General features: G+C 55.9%; 1 protein-coding gene across 2 annotated transcripts in view; it reads right to left on the reverse strand.

The window, feature by feature from the left end:
• The window catches only part of ATP13A2 (ATPase cation transporting 13A2), a 70129-nt gene extending 55928 nt beyond the window's left edge, over positions 1-14201 (reverse strand). The window contains exon 1 of one of the 2 annotated variants that reach the window (XM_075906749.1): positions 14047-14201. In XM_075906749.1, the coding sequence (XP_075762864.1) occupies positions 14047-14056 (10 nt within the window). In that variant the 5' untranslated portion in view covers positions 14057-14201. Of the gene's footprint in view, positions 1-13955 lie in introns of both variants that reach the window. The other variant, XM_014569586.2, reaches the window with a different exon arrangement.
• Between the last annotated feature and the right edge of the window lie 1089 nt (positions 14202-15290).

The following is a 15290-nucleotide window of genomic DNA, read 5'->3' on the forward strand; positions in this document are numbered from 1 at the left end:
GGGGCCCCGCAAGGCCTTCAGCTTGGATGCAATTGCACAGCCAGAGCCTAGTGCTCTGATCCGTTCGAATCCAGTGGCATCGCCTGCTTCTTGTTACAGTCGCAAGAGCTTAACAATACCGAGCCGGACTCATCCCGACTTGAGCTTCCTTGGTTTTACCGCTGTTCGCCATGGGATGGCTCTTTCCTTAGGGAACCCCACCTAGTCACCAGCTGGGGCCAGGCGGGAGGGAGGGAAAACGACCCCCAAATCGCTCAGTGCACGAGAGACGTGTGCTCTTGGGAAAGGTTTCACTCGGAGGCCTGGACTCAGAAGTGCTGGGTGGGGAGAGCAGAAAGCAGGCTGCCCAATGCTGGGTAAAGGGAAGCGTTGACTTAACACACCAGCTGAGGCCCAAGGAGTTATTCCTTAGCCTGCAGCCCTCCACCTGCGTCTGTACCCCCAGACCCGAGGCATTAGATAGGCCCAGGCAAGACAAGGAGATTAGCGTTAGATCAGTGGTCCCCAACCAGTCGATCAGGATCTACTGGCAGAGCTCGGGGCCTCTGACGGGGGATCCTGACTGGTTTGGCTGGGAGGCACTTCAGCTGCCCCTCCCCACACTGAGGCCAGAGCCTCAGCGCTGCGCCCCTAGGAGCCTCCTGCTTGTGCAGGTGTGGTGATGCGTCAGGGTTTCCCCACCTCCTGCGCCCCGGTAGTGGCACGAACAGACTCCACCAGCCCATAGAACAGAGGGAGTTTATTGCTTCTCCAGGATACAGCACAGTTACAGGGCCAGGCCTAGAATGCCTCAGCCTCCCTGGAGATGGGGGAGACGGAGCCTTTAAATCCCAGGCCCCCTGCTTAGGCTGCCTCCTCCATGATTCCAGCCAGAAACTAAAAACGTCCCTTCCAGATCTGCCCCCCCAGCCAGGGCTGGACCTCGCCCTCCTTCGTCTCTCTCCCTGGGAGCCAACTGGTTGGACAGGTTGGGAGTCCCTTGCATAACGACTCATCCCCTGTCCTGCTGGGCCGTGCTACAAATAGCCACCAGTGCCCACTGCCCAGCATAGCAACCAGCAAGGTACCAACGCTACATCACAGCAGGGTAGGGGGAAACAGAGGCAGGGGGACGCTGATGTCACTCTGTCCCCCACCTTCACAGAGTGAAGAGGGCGGGGCCTCAGTGAAGGGGTGGGGCGGGGGCAGGGATATTTGGGTTTGAGGCAGATCCTGGACTGACTTGAATTCAAGACGTGATCTTGTGCTTCTAAAGGCCGGAGACCCTGAGTGAGCGGATCACAGCAAAGGCCGACAGGTCACGACAGGAGGCAGCAGTGTGGCCAGGGTCCGATTCCACGTAGCCCGGGGTTCAGACGGTGCCAGAGGCATTCTGCAGGACCCCCAGGCAGATGTTTCCCAAGCAAACGAGCCCAGAGGAGGATCACTGCGGAGCTCTAACTCCTCAGGGAAGGAACAACTCGTTAGGCCTCTGCCGGAGTCGGACCCACGGCAAGGAGCCCCTGCCAGCCCCGAGACTGGCTGTGACTGAGCCAACGGAAGCAGCTGCTGGGAATTGGGGATTCTTTGCAAACATCCCGCTGCTGCCTGCGTTTCCCACAATGCTAGGTGCACAGGCGACCCTCTGCCTGTAACGTGCTGCCCTCGTAGGGTTGCCAGATGGTTTAACAAAAAATACCAACCCCCCCATAATCCTCCCCCAAAAAAACCACCAGGAAAAAAAATTCTGTTGAGAAAAAAAAGGGGGGGGAGGGGAGAGACCAAAAAAAGCTCCTCACGCCCCCGTCCCCACCAGACGCGGGCAGGAAAAATTGTCCCCATGAGGCTTCCATCCAAGGAAAACAGGAAATACCAGACATTTCACACGTTGGGTTGTTGTTTTTTTTAACCGGATGGGGGACCCGAATAACGGACAGTCCAGGCGAAAACTGGACACCTGGCAACCTTATGCCCTCGTGCATTCCCGGCGGGGCTGGCAAACGGACGGAGCGCGGCTGAGACGCCGCACACTGGGGAGGCTGCAGCGGTGGGTTTGGGTTTTGCAAGCACCAGCCTTCCCTCAACATAAGCCGGGGAACTTTGGTCTGCCGAGCCCACGATTCCCGCGGGGCACAGTGGCCAAGGGGCGCATGGCATGACTGCCGGGCCCCACAGGGTGCTGGGTCCAGAGACCCCCCCCCCCCCCCCCCACTAAGCAGCTTAGTCTGGGGCTTCTTTTTTGTTCTTGCATGACTGCCCAAAGGCGGGGTGGGGCTAGGGCTGGAACAATCTCAGGGGGGATCCAGGGGTGCACAGCCCACACAGTGCACCTAGGCGATTCAGGCACGCAGACGGGCGTACGGCTGGAAGGGGGCTGCCTGCCCATTACAGGACGGGCAAGGGGCGGGGGCGGCAGTGCCGTGGGGGCAGGGAAGTCCCAGCAGTGCGTGCCCTGCTTCCCAGAAGCAAGCTGGGAGCGAAACGCAGCCCGCGGTTGGCTCAGCACGTTCCTAGGGCTGGTCTGGGATGGAGGACTTCCCTCTTGCCATGGAATACCCAGCTCTGCATGGTGGGAAGCACTGCCTCTTCCCATAAGCAGCGAGTCCGGGAGGAAGCCGGGGGAAGGGAGGACGGGCCTGTGGTTAAAGACCCAGGGCTGCAAATCAAGAGATCTGGCTCCCCTCCCAGCTCGAACAGAAGCTGCCTGCCTGACCTCCAATGACCCCGAGGCAGAGAGATGTCCCTGTTTTACAGCAGGGAGGAGGGGGAGACCTACTTTGGGAGGCTGGAATTCAGGAATATGTGCAAAGGACTTGGAGATCCGCAAGCACAGGGTGCGAGAAAGGGCTCTTCACCGAGGAGGGAGTTCGGGGTTAGCGGCAGGGCAAGACCAGGCTGTTTGCACGGCCATCAACGCCATTTCCATCCTGGAGGGCAGGCTGTGAAAAATCTCATGGCAGGATCCAAACGGCACGGTGCAGCAATATCGTGTCACCCAGCCCACAGCTGGGACATGGTTTTAACCAGCAAAGTACATGGGAGGGAGGGAAGACTCTCTTCATTTTAGCGGGCTAAAGGGGAAGTGTGCTGCATCCAGAAGCCAGTAATCGGAGATACAATGCAGCCAGTTCTCAAGGGGAGAGCCAGGCGGGTCTTGGACAAGAGGCTGGGACCTCATCTTCACACTGTCCCAGTGCACTCTGGTCCTTCAGCAGCACTCTGCCCACTGAGGCACAGGCTCTGGTCTGATTCAGAGGTCCGAGCGCCCCTTTCTGAACCTCCCCTCCCCGTTCCATTCCCGGCCCGACCGGTTCCCACCCCCTCGGCCACAGACCAGCCACTCAGTGCCAGGACCCTGCGTATTTCATTCCTTCGTGCTCCAGAATCTCAGCGGCCGCCCTTATGATGAGGAGGAAACCTTGGAAACGTGAACCAAGCGAACCTGACGGCTACCGGAGTCTGCAGAGAGCCTGAGACCATGGCTGCAAGAGGCTCCATTGCTCCCACGGAAGGTGGCTGTCTTGGTGCCGAGCCACAGCATAGGCCAATCCCAAGGAGAGCTTCAGCCAATCGGACAGAGATGCTGATTAGGGTTCTGTGCAGGAGCAGAGCAATAGGGTGGGGGGAGGAAGAGGGTGGAAAATAAACTCAAAGCACTACTAGAGAGACGATCTGCTGAGCTTTGTCCATGTTTTTCCCCGGCCATTTGGCTTAGACCCAGAGAGCTGCAGCCGATCGAGCCTGGACGTCCTATATAACCACACTACTTATAACACGCGCGCTCAGAAAGAACACAAGGAGGATGGTGATGCCTGGACAGTTTCCTTTCACCCCGCAGCCCAGCAACAATCCACCCCTTTGCTGCAGAAAGAAGACACCTGTGGGGCTTGTTGTGCGTCACACAGCCGTCAACTCTAACAAAAGCACGTCAATACCAAGGCTGTGATCCTGGATCCGAGCCATGAAGGAACAAGTCCCTTCCTCCCTCGACAACAGACCACTCCGTGCTCTTGCCTGCACACGGGAGTGCCGGGTTTTGCGCCTGGAGTGCTCTCGTGCTGTAGAATCTTAGGATGAATGGCTAAGTTGGAGATCTCCCTCCGTTGGGCTAGCTGAATTGGAATCTAAGTCCCCTCCTTGGGTTCACCAGCCAAAATAAGACCTTTCCCCATCTGCATTAGAATGATACAGCATGTTCTAGCTGACTAAGGCGTAAGGCACCCATCACCATAGCATCTGGGTTCCTCGATCTTTCGTTCATTTCACATTACCCCTTTTGCACAGATGGGGAACCAAGCCACAGAGACGCAAAGTGACTTGTCCAAGGTTACCCAGAGAGTTGGTGGCAGATCAGGGACTTCAATCCAGGTCTCCCAAATTTTCTTTTGCTACCCTAACTGCTGGACCACGAGCTAACGACTGCGCTGTAGAAACACGTGTTTCCCTCTGCAGATGTTCTGAATAAAACACTGGCAAGAACAACGCACAACACAACTCTAGGTTATGACCAAGATGTCCAAGAGTAAGAATTCTGGATCCAACAGCTTATCAAAAGAAGGGCAGAGAACCCCAAGTTCATTCCTTCATTTAAAATGACAAAAGAACCAGGGTCTTTGGAAGAGATTCAGACCAAGGAAGGAGTCGCATCATCTTGCAAGAAGACTGTGGGTGAGACCAGACATCTTGGACAAAGCACACGTAGATACAGCTCTGTATTAATCATTTTCAGATGAGTGTGGATCTGCTTCATATAATCTCTGCATTAAGTTTTTAACTTTGTATCCGGTCCCTTTACATAGCTTTGTATTAAGTCCTTTCATATAGAAACTATGTATCTTTTCACACAGAACACAGAAACTTTGTATTAAGTCTTGGTAGAACAGTCCCCAAAAATAAGTAAGGTAAAGAGAATGTCTTTCTACCAGAATAGATCTCTCCCCTTGTACGTAATTGATTGCTCTGTTGAATGAGTGAGGCAAGGACCTCCGGGCAGTTGCAATGGTTGGAGCGGGGATGGGAGCCAGATCCAAGGACAGTGAGACCTGTGAAACGGGCTCACAGAAAGAAGATTGGACCTATGGACACCTTGGGAATCAGCAGCAAGTGCCTGCTTTTGGAAGCCCCCTCTGAGCAGGTGAATGTGGCAGCATTAAGACACCACCCAGAAGAAGAGGCCACAGATTGACTAACTCAGGGGTGGACAATAATTTTTTGTCAGGGTCCACTCCAAATTTTTTTAAAGTGGCCCCGGGCCAGAAGGGGCGGGGCCTCAAACGGAAGGGGTGGGGCCAACCTGCTTAGTAAGCTGGATCCAGCCCGGGGAGGCCCTTTTCCCCACCCCTGGAGTAACTGCATCTGCATGTGAGGACTCTCGCAGCTTTTGCATATGCATAAGAGAATAGATTTGCATGAGAGGGGAACTACTGTAAATCAAAGGTATCTTGCAGGGGGCTCCCGGGGCTGTGTCTTGTCAACATGGGAACGTTGATCCAGATTGGCTCCACCCCTCCCCAATCTAACACACCTGGCCAGTGCAGTTAGGAGGAGCAACTAGAGTTGAACTTTCTGGGTGTCTGGCTGGTGAGTCTTGCCCACATGCTCAGGGTTTAGCTGATCGCCATATTTGGGGTCGGGAAGGAATTTTCCTCCAGGGTAGATTGGCAGAGGCCCTGGAGGTTTTTCGCCTTCCTCTGTAGCATGGGGCACAGATCACAGCTGGAGGATTCTCTGCATCTTGGGGCCTTCAAAGTATTTGAAGGCTTCAATATCTGAGACATAGGTGAGAGGATTATTCTAGGAGGCGTGGGTGAGATTCTGTGGCCTGCACTGTGCAGGGGGTCAGACTAGATGATCATAATGGTCCCTTCTGACCTTAAAGTCTATGAGTCTATGAGATGGCGTGTGTGTGAGAGATATATCATATGGAAATAAGTGTTGATTGCTATATGCAGGGCTTGACAAACAATGTAATCTACTCACCCATGGCGAGTAGATTACACCCCGGAAGAGCCGGTGCAGAGCTAGCTGTGCATGCGCAGAACCGCGGGTAATACATGCTATATGTATTACCAATACATATGGCATTTTGCCTTACCCCCCTGAAAAGATCCTGTGCAGTACTTTAAGTTCAACACATGGAACCAAACCTTGCTAGCCTGAAGTTTTAGACTCTTAGGTGTGTGCTTTCACTTGTTTGCTAGTAACCACTTCTAACCATCTTAGACGGGAACTCACTTAGCAAGTTCCATCTTCTTTCATGACATCGTTCTACAATCAATTGAAATCAACAGGCGCTGTGATCAGACTCAAGTGAATGTCAGCCCCAGCTGAGGTGGCAACCTGGTGGGTTTTATCTCTTTAAAGGAGCAAATGGAAGTTCTTAGTCCACTGAAGGCTGCAGGGAAGGGTTGGGACTTGCCAAGCACCTGGGTTTGGGAAGTTCAGGCCTGGGGCTAAGGCTGATAACGACAAGTGTCTGTGATAACCGCTGGCCGGCTGTTGGATTCAGGGTGGCTGAGTCAGTGTACAGAACATGAGCGCACACAGCTATTGTGTACGTCCCGGGCAAAGAGCCACAAGTAGCAGAAACATTTGGGGGACTCAGGATTATAAACTGAGTGATAACCACTGAACTGCAGCCCAGAACGTGACACGGCCCACTGAGAAAACAGCCGCCAGGAGAGTGTCTCAAGGTGGGTGCTCAAAATGGCCAGTCCCCGTGAAGAGTCTTGGCCTAAAGACATTTCTGACAGGTCTGACCCGCTCAAAAGCACCAGCCATCACTCTGGGGAAAGAGGGGGAGGGGAATCTCACCAAGACTGAGCTAGAGGCATGTTCAGCATTGTCAACCCAGAGCGTTCAAACAACTGTGAAACAAACTCCCCCAAAAGTCAGGAGACGGCCTTTAAGGAACAGCCCATGGGGTTTTTTCCCCCTAAAAGTGATTAATTTAGGGTTCCTTGACTTTCACTTTCTGGAACGTGAGTGTGCACGTCACAGGGCTGGTCTCCAAGCTTTCCCCTGCAGTCACGTAGGAATAGAAACTTTTTTAAAAGTGAAAGCAGAGATATTCAGCCAAGCCCCCAGCTCCAGCAGCTGGGGCTTTCAAAACGCCACCAAATATCATGAGACTTGGCAACGCCACCAGCTCAGCAGACCTGCTACTGTAAAGGGGTTGCCAGTCGGCTCAGCCACGCAACAGTCTGGCTCTTTGCCCAGCAAGATCTGGACCTGAGTTACACTGCAAGCTCGTCAGGGCAGGAGCTAACTCAGAGCCCAGCACAACTGGGACCTCCAGGTGCCGGCTGCTTTCCCCATTCCCTTCCCATGACACTTTCCCAGCAACGTCAATGCAGGGAACAGGAGTCGCACTGGTCTGAGGGCTCCACATCACAACCATGCTGCAGTGTCCTGGGGCCCATGTGCATCCCCTGGGCCATACTCCTAGCTTAGAACATAAGAACATAAGAATGGCCATAAGAACATTCTTAATCGTAAGAACATAAGAATGGCCAGACTGGGTCAGACCAAAGGTCCATCTAGCCCAGTATCCTGTCAGCCGACAGTGGCCAGCACCAGGTGCCCCGGAGGGGGTGGACCAAAGACAATGATCAAGCGTTTTGTCTCGTGCCATCCTTCTCCAGTCTCTGACAGACAGAGGCCAAGGACACCATTCCTATCCCCTGGCTAATAGCCTTTTATGTACCTAACCTCCATGAATTTATCTAGCTTCTCTTTAAACTCTGTTAGAGTTCTAGCCTTCACAGCCTCCTGCAGCAAGGAGTTCCACAGGTTGACTATGCTCTGTGTGAAGAACTTTGCTTATTAATTTTAAACCTGCTACCCATTAGCTTCATTTGGTGTCCTCTAGTTCTTCTATTTAGGGAACTAATAAATAACTTTTCTTTATCAGCCCTCTCCACACCACTCATGATTTTATAGACCTCTATCATATCCCCCCTCAGTCTCCTCTTTTCCAAACTGAAAAGTCCCAGTCGCTTTAGCCTCTCCTCATATGGGACCTGTTCCAAACCCCTCAGTGCTCAGCAGAGAGGGTCCAAGGCCCCCTCCAAATGAGCAGCCACCCCCTCATTTTACAAATGAGTTCATCCAGGCACAGGGAAGTTGCATCATTTCCCCCCCTCCCCACGCGCCCAGTTCACAGCCACCTAGCGGAGAAGCGGGGAGAGAGCCCAGGAGACCAAGTCACAGCCCCCTGCCCTGATCACACGGTCTGAGGTCGCTGGGCTGGCATTGCCATGACCCTCTGGAGGGCCCACCAAGCCGGGCCACCCTCTGGGGCAGGGGTCTCCCACCATTTGAACCACAAGGTCACTTTTTCTAGCGAAGTGCAATGTAAGATCTACCCTCCCCCTGCTGCCTTCCTGCTCCCCATCCCTGCTCTGCCCCCTCCCTGAGACCTCCCCCTGCTCACTCCAGCCCCTTCCTCTCCCATCCTCACTCACTTGCACCAGGCTGGGGCAGGGGGTTGGGGTTCAGGCGCTGGTCTTGGGCCAAGAAGTCTGGAGTGTGCAAGGGGCTCTGGCTTGGCCCAGGGTGGGGGATTGGGGTCCAGGAGGAGGTTCAAGGTGCAAGCTCTGGGAAGGAGTTCGGGGGCAGAGGGACTCATGTCTGGGGCAGGAGGTTGGGTGCAAGAGGTGGTTCGGGGCTGGGACAGGGGTTCAGGGAGCAGGCTCTGGCTGGGCCCCGTTTAACTGAGACGACATCTGGGTGGTGGGGCAGTGGGGTTAAGGCAGGTTTACTCCTGCACCACTCCCAAAAGCTGCTGGCATGTACAGCGATGGCTCCAGGGCACCATGGGCTGCCCCTCATCTACAGGCACTGAGCCCACAGCATCTACTGGCCACGTTTCCCCATTACTGATCAATGGGAACTGCAGGCAAGGACAATGTGTGGAGACCCCCCTGCTCTGCCTTTCTCAGGGGCTGCAGGAACATGCCAGCTACATCCTGGAGCAGCAATTCCCACAGGGATAATGACTCCAGCCAGGGCAGGTTCGGCGTTTTAGGACTCACTACTCAACAAATCACATGTAAGCGTAAGGGAGAAATGAACACGATGAAATGCACAGACCAGTCAAACCCCCAAACTAACCCACTTTGCAAGCAGTAAAAGGAGTAACGACCCCCCATGTACGTGTTGGGTCGGGAGAGGAGTGCAGGACAGTGTGTGTGTGTGTGTGTGTGTGTGTGTGTGTGTGTGTGTGTGTGTGTGTGTGTGTGTGTGTGTGTGTGTGTGTGTGACACACACAGTGTGCGAGAGTGACAGAGATTTGCATTGCCAACCTCCCTCCATCCCCTTCTCTCTGTATGGAGACCGGGTACAGGAATGGGGGGGGGGGATACTCAGACATCAGCAACCCCCCCCTTCTCCTTCCCACACTCTGCACAGCGAGCAGGCAGCTCCCAGGGGAGCAGCTGCAAGGCAGAGGGCAGGAGCAGCATGAGAGTGGGGGAAGCGGCAACTGAAGAGCCAGCGCTTGGTAGCTTCCCAGCCAAACGGGTCAGGATCCCCTATCAGAGGCTCCAAGATCTACCGGTTGGAAAGAGCACTAGCTATTAACCCTTGCTCTCCCAGACGGCAATGCCGTACACTGGCCTTCAGCCCTCCGGGCAGCCTGGAGCAACACTTTCTGCTGCCGAATTCTTGTCTCCTCTGGCATTCGAAGTGGTACAACGTCAGAATTACCCGCTTGCAGGGGGTGTTGCCTGTACCGTAAAGCCGCCCTGGCGTGTCAGTGCCCTCAGGAGGGGAGAGGGAGCAGCGCTCAGCATGGAGAGCGAGGGGCTGGGGCAGCAATGGGTGCTGCAGCTCAGGACTCGGGTGCCCTGGCCAGGCACCACCTGGCAGGTGGCATGGGGGCGTGTCATTAGCACAACCAGTCCCTGCCCGCGCCATCAGCTCCTCTCTTTTCCAGGAGCAGCAAGTCCATCCCAAACACGCGGGAGGCAAACTCCTTCAACCCGGACAAGACTTCGGTGAACCACGAATTGCGGAGAACCCTCAAGCGTCGGCGTCTCCAGTCGCCCCCCGGGGTGCTCCAACCTCGGTCCGCCCCAATGCCCTGCCCTTGCTTCACCCAAGGCTCCGCCCCTCCTCAGCCTCCTCCCTGGGGCCCCTGCCTGCCTGTCACTCCCCACCCTCCCAACCTGCCCATCAGCTGTTTGGCAGCGCTGCCTGTCACCGGGTGCTGAGCACCCACAATTTTTTTTCCCTGTGGGTGCTGCAGCTCTGGAGCACCTGTGGAGTCCGTACCTATAGCTCAGGAGTCCAGCAGCATGTAGCAGCTTATTCACTCCAACTGCATTGGCCTGGCAGAGTTAGACGGCAAATTCATGCCCAAGGGGCCCCTTTCTTATAACTAAATTAATGCGGTCTATTACTGAAAAGGCTTCCAGGCAAGCCAGCCATCTACCTTTCCACTTCACTGCTCTGATGTGCACCGGGGAAGCTAAGAACTGAAACCCATGATGAAGTACCGAAGCAGTACATTCTAGGGGCTCGTTTCCTCTCTCATTACAAGCTTTCAGTTCCGCCAGAGTCAGTTGTGATAGAGTGAGGCGCTGGACGGAACCCAACCGTAACCCTGATCGGTTGCTTTCATGCAACACATGAAACGTGGGTAAAGGGAACTTGGCGTTCGTTACTGGTTTAGATTCCTCTTGCAGAGAGGAAATTGTGATCACGAGTCACAACCTCCAGGCATTGTTGCAGGCGGAGGCATTAGAGCTACCCTGGGTCCCAGCTCCGCTTTGGGGCAGGAACCCTGCTCTATGCACATTGATGTGAAACACGGAGCACGTTTCTAGTGCGACAGGACTAAAAGGGCTCATGGATCCAGAGGTCAGTGTCTGTAGGTTAGCAAGGCATCCCTGATCAGCATCAGAACATGCGGATTTTACAAAATACCAGACTATGTAGCACTTTAAAGACTAACAAGATGGTTTATTAGATGATGAGCTTTCGTGGGCCAGACATAGTCCTTTAAAGTGCGACATAGTCCTGTCTTTTGTTTCAGCTACACCAGACTAACACGGCTACATTTCTATCACTATTCAGATTTTAAGGAGACTCCTTTCATTTCATGGGGTCGGTTCTCTGGCCGGCACTATGCAGAAGGGCAGAAGATCATCCTGAATGTTCAGGCCTCGGGGGGAAAAAGCGCATGTTTTACTCGGGAGGTTTTAAGCCTGTAATAGTTACGAGGTCCTGATACAGCACGAGCGCAAGGAAGCCGGTTGCAGCAGTCTCTCTGCTGACTCTAAACTGAAAGAAGTTACCAAACCAACTCCTTTGTTTCTCTTTTGATTCTAGACCAGCAGCTTTCAAACTACAGGTCGTGACCCAGCACTGGGAGGTGGAATGTCAGGCCCCTGGGTCTCGCTGCTGCAGGGGGATCAGGCGACCAGTGTGTGGGGAGGGGGCGGGGAGGGGGAGGGACGGGACTAAGGAAGCTCCTTGCCTGTTCTGACTGTTCCCAGAAGCGGCCAGCAGCAGTTTCGCAGCCAATGGGAGTGAGGAGCTAGTGCTCAGGCTAGGGGCAGTGGGCGGGGCCTTGAGCACTTCCCCCTCCCCCATCTAGGAGCCAGGGCTGAGTTGGGGTGCTAGCTCCGCACTCCCATTGGCTGGGAACCTGCTTCTGGGGGACAGCTGCCTTAGCACCAGTGGAGATCAGTCCCTCCTGCCCCCACCAAAGCCAGAGCCCCCCTCCTGCACCCCAAAGCTCATCCTCAGCCCCACCCCAGAGCCCACATGCTCTTCAGATTACGTTGGGTCACAGGCATCAACAATTTTCTTCAACTGGGTCATGGAAAAAGGTTTGAGAAGCTCTGCTCTAGACCAGCGGTTGCCAACCACTGGACCACAGCCCGGCCTGGCCTGCTGGGCCACGGAGGCTCTGGGGGCCAGGGTACACCACCCAGCGCCTCCCCTCCCACCATGGCTGTTGGGAGAGGCGTGTCCTGGCGCACCTCTCAGGCAACCAGCGCTGGGCAGGGGCGAGGCCTCCGCCCAGACATGGAAGAGCAGTTGGCTGAGCAGTGGGAGGGCCGTGCAGAGCCCGGCACGGTGGTCTTAGAGCAGCCACGACCCGGGTGCAGGGCTAGGGGAGGGGGCGTGGCAGGCATTGGGGGTTCCAGCAAAACTGCACCTTTGCTGGTAGAACTTACTCTGACGGCGTCTGCTGCCTACATCTGGCACAAGCTCCATCAAGGACACCAATGTGCTCACACCAGGGGCTTACACCAGCACGGCTGGCAGAAAGACAAGAGTCATGACCCAACTGAAACAGCTCAACTTAAGGGCAGACTCAGCTGTGCATGAGCTAGAACCCACCTTCCTGGGTCATTTATAGGTGGACAGCTCGCTGTCCCTGGAGGCAAAGGGAGGGGGGGGGGCGAAGAGAGACAGGCACACAAGCCAACCTAGGCCTGGCTCCACTAAGGAGGCTGAGCCAAACCAGATTGTCCCGCCACTCCGTGCCGACATAGAGAAGGAGCGCCCGGTCCTAACAGAAGCTTAGGAGGGCTCAGGTTTGAAGCCACAATTGTTCCCAATGGGAGCTCCCTGGCAGACAAGAACAGGCCCAGAATACGGAGGTGCCAGGCCAGAGACTGGAGCAGGCCAAGAGAATGAACTGGGTGTGAGACATCCTTTGGCACTAACAGGATGGGCTCAGGAAAGAGCAGCGTTTGTCTGGGGTAGACTGACATCCAGCTCAACGCTCAGCAGAAGCCAAGCCCCAGGGCAGGGAATTCAGCGCCAGAGTGCTCCGGGGCTGGGGGGTGAGACAGGACTGGTCCAACCAGTGGGAGAGAGCTCCCGAAGCTTTTGTTTTCTTGCCATTTTGGGGAAATAAACAAGGTCATTGGGAAGAGGGTGCACTTTACTACTAGAAGGGCCTGCTTGGACTTGTTTATACCCTGGGTGGGGGGAAACTGAGGCAGGGGCTCGCCAGCAGTGCCAAGTCTGACCACAAGGGGTGCTCTGGAGTGACCTCCAGGTCATTAGCCACACTGGTTGAAAGAGGAAGTGCTAAGCCACCTAGCAAGGGTTGCAGGCTCAGCTCTCTGCTCCAGCAGGCGGCTGCCACGTCCTGGTGTGGCCTCGGTGGCAGTTTAGGGGTAGACCTCTCGTCTGTCGATCCCTGCTGGGCTGACTCTGCGTTCCCAGCTCCCAGAGGGAAAGGAGCAGGTGGCCCTTCAAACCCAGTTCAAAAACACACGTCCCGGCTTTCCTCATGTCAGTTTGGTGCCTAAGCCACCTTGGCAGCGTCTCTGGAACCGGGCGTCATTGCGAAGGGTTACAAGAGCTCTGAGCCAAAACCTGCTCTATGATGGCACAGTCCCTGGGAAACAAGCTGGGGGCTGATCCGAGGGCTGGATGCTTTGGAGACCAGGGTCAGCTCTGGGGCTGCGGTTCCATGGAGCAGCCCCAGCAACACAAATTAAGCAGACGGGCGATTTCTCCAGGACCCAGGTCACGCTGAGGCGTGAGCCCTCCTGTCCCCGAATCCGCTACCAGAGGCCTGCTCGCTAGCACAGGGCACCTCCCATGGCACAAGCCATGTCCCGCACGCACCGCTCAAGAAAGCGGGGCAGAGACAAACGCTCACCCGAGAGACAAGCGGCCCGGGCACGTGTGTCATTGAAACTGCCTCTCCGCTGGGGCGGGGAGAGACGCGGCTTGTGCCCCGAGGCTCACAACCGCCTACACATCAACCAGCGCCCAGCAAAGCCCCCCACCCCCAGCAAGCGGGGCAGGCGCAGCTGGACGGGTGGGGAGGGACCCCTCGCAAGTGCAAGGTCACCCCCCCTCCTGCCCCGCCCCAGGGGCATCCCGCCAGCTGCACCCCGAGCCCTTGCTGGCTCCTGCACCCTCGCCCGCTCCCCAGCTTGGCAGTGCCGGGGGTGGGCGCACGGGGTGCCCGGAGCAGCCCCCGCGGCGGTGGCTCTTACCCAGCAAGTTCCTTCCTCTGCGGCGGGGAAGGCAAGAAGCGGGGCAGCGCCCGACCTGCAGCCGCCCCTCCCGGCCGCGGGGCCCGCTCACCTGGGCTCATGGCGGCGCCTGGTCCCTGCGGCGCGCATCCCACGCGGCGCGCTCCGGGACCCGAGCCCGGCCGGCCTCTGCGCCGCGACACAAAGAGCCGCAGCCGGGCCGGGCCACCCAGCTGGCCAGCGGGGCGGGATTGGCAGCGCAGGGGCGGCTGGGAGCGGTAGTTTCTTCCTCTCCTCGCCTCCCCCCCAGCCGATGCGCCCAGCGGTGCTGCTATGGGTGGCTGTGTCCGTCCAGCGCTCCGGGCTCCCCCTCGTGCCTGTGGCCAGGAGCGCATGCCAGGAGGAGGGTCCCCCAATTCCTGCCCCCATTCTGAGCCCCCGTGGGGGGACGGATCGAAGCTGGTGGCTTCCCCGCATGTTATCATACAGGCACCAGTGGGGGGAGGTCGAGGTTGGATATTAGGAAAAACTCTTTCCCTAGGAGGGTGGTGAAACACCGGGAGGGGTTCCCTAGGGAGAGGGTAGAATATCTATCCCTAAGCTACCTCTAACTGCAGGCTTCTTGCACAAGAACTATTTTGTGCAAGAGTTCTTGTGCAAAAGGTCTTCCACAAAAGTGCATCCACACTGCCAGGTGCTTTTGCGCAAGAGCACCCATGGCAGTGTGGACGCTGTCTTGTGCAAGAAAGCTCTGTTGGCCATTTTAGACATAGGGGTTTCTTGTGCAAGAAAATCATGTCGCCTGTCTACACTGCCTTCTTGTGGAAGAGCTCTTGCACAAGAGGGCTTATTCCTCGTGGGGAGAGGAATAAGTCTTCTGGAAGAAGCCCTGTTTTCTGATGCTGTACTGTAAATTTACTTGCGCAAGAACAGGCGTGCAGTGTTGACACCCAGCAAGTTTTTGCACAAGAACAGCTGTTCTTGCGCAAAAAGCCTGCAGTGTAGATGTAGCCTCGGGGTTTTTAAGATCCGGCTTGACAAAGCCCTAGCTGGCATGATTGAGTTGGGGTGGGTCCCACTTTGGGCAGGATACAATGACTCCCCAGGTCTCCTCCAGAGCTGGGATTCTATGATCCCCATTTTTCAGATGAGAAATTCAGGCACATGCAGAGGAATGGGCGTGCCCAAGGGTAACTACACAAAGGCAGTTCCTGATTCTACTCTTTTAGCTACCAGGCTGTATGTGTATGTACACACACACTTACCCACCCCCCGTATGTCCATGTGTCCTGCCATCTCTATTTCATATGTAGATCCATGTAACAAGCATCTCTTTTCCGGGATCCATCTCGTTGT

Source organism: Pelodiscus sinensis, chromosome 23 (genome assembly GCF_049634645.1).
Source record: "Pelodiscus sinensis isolate JC-2024 chromosome 23, ASM4963464v1, whole genome shotgun sequence".
Taxonomy (NCBI): domain Eukaryota; kingdom Metazoa; phylum Chordata; order Testudines; family Trionychidae; genus Pelodiscus; species Pelodiscus sinensis.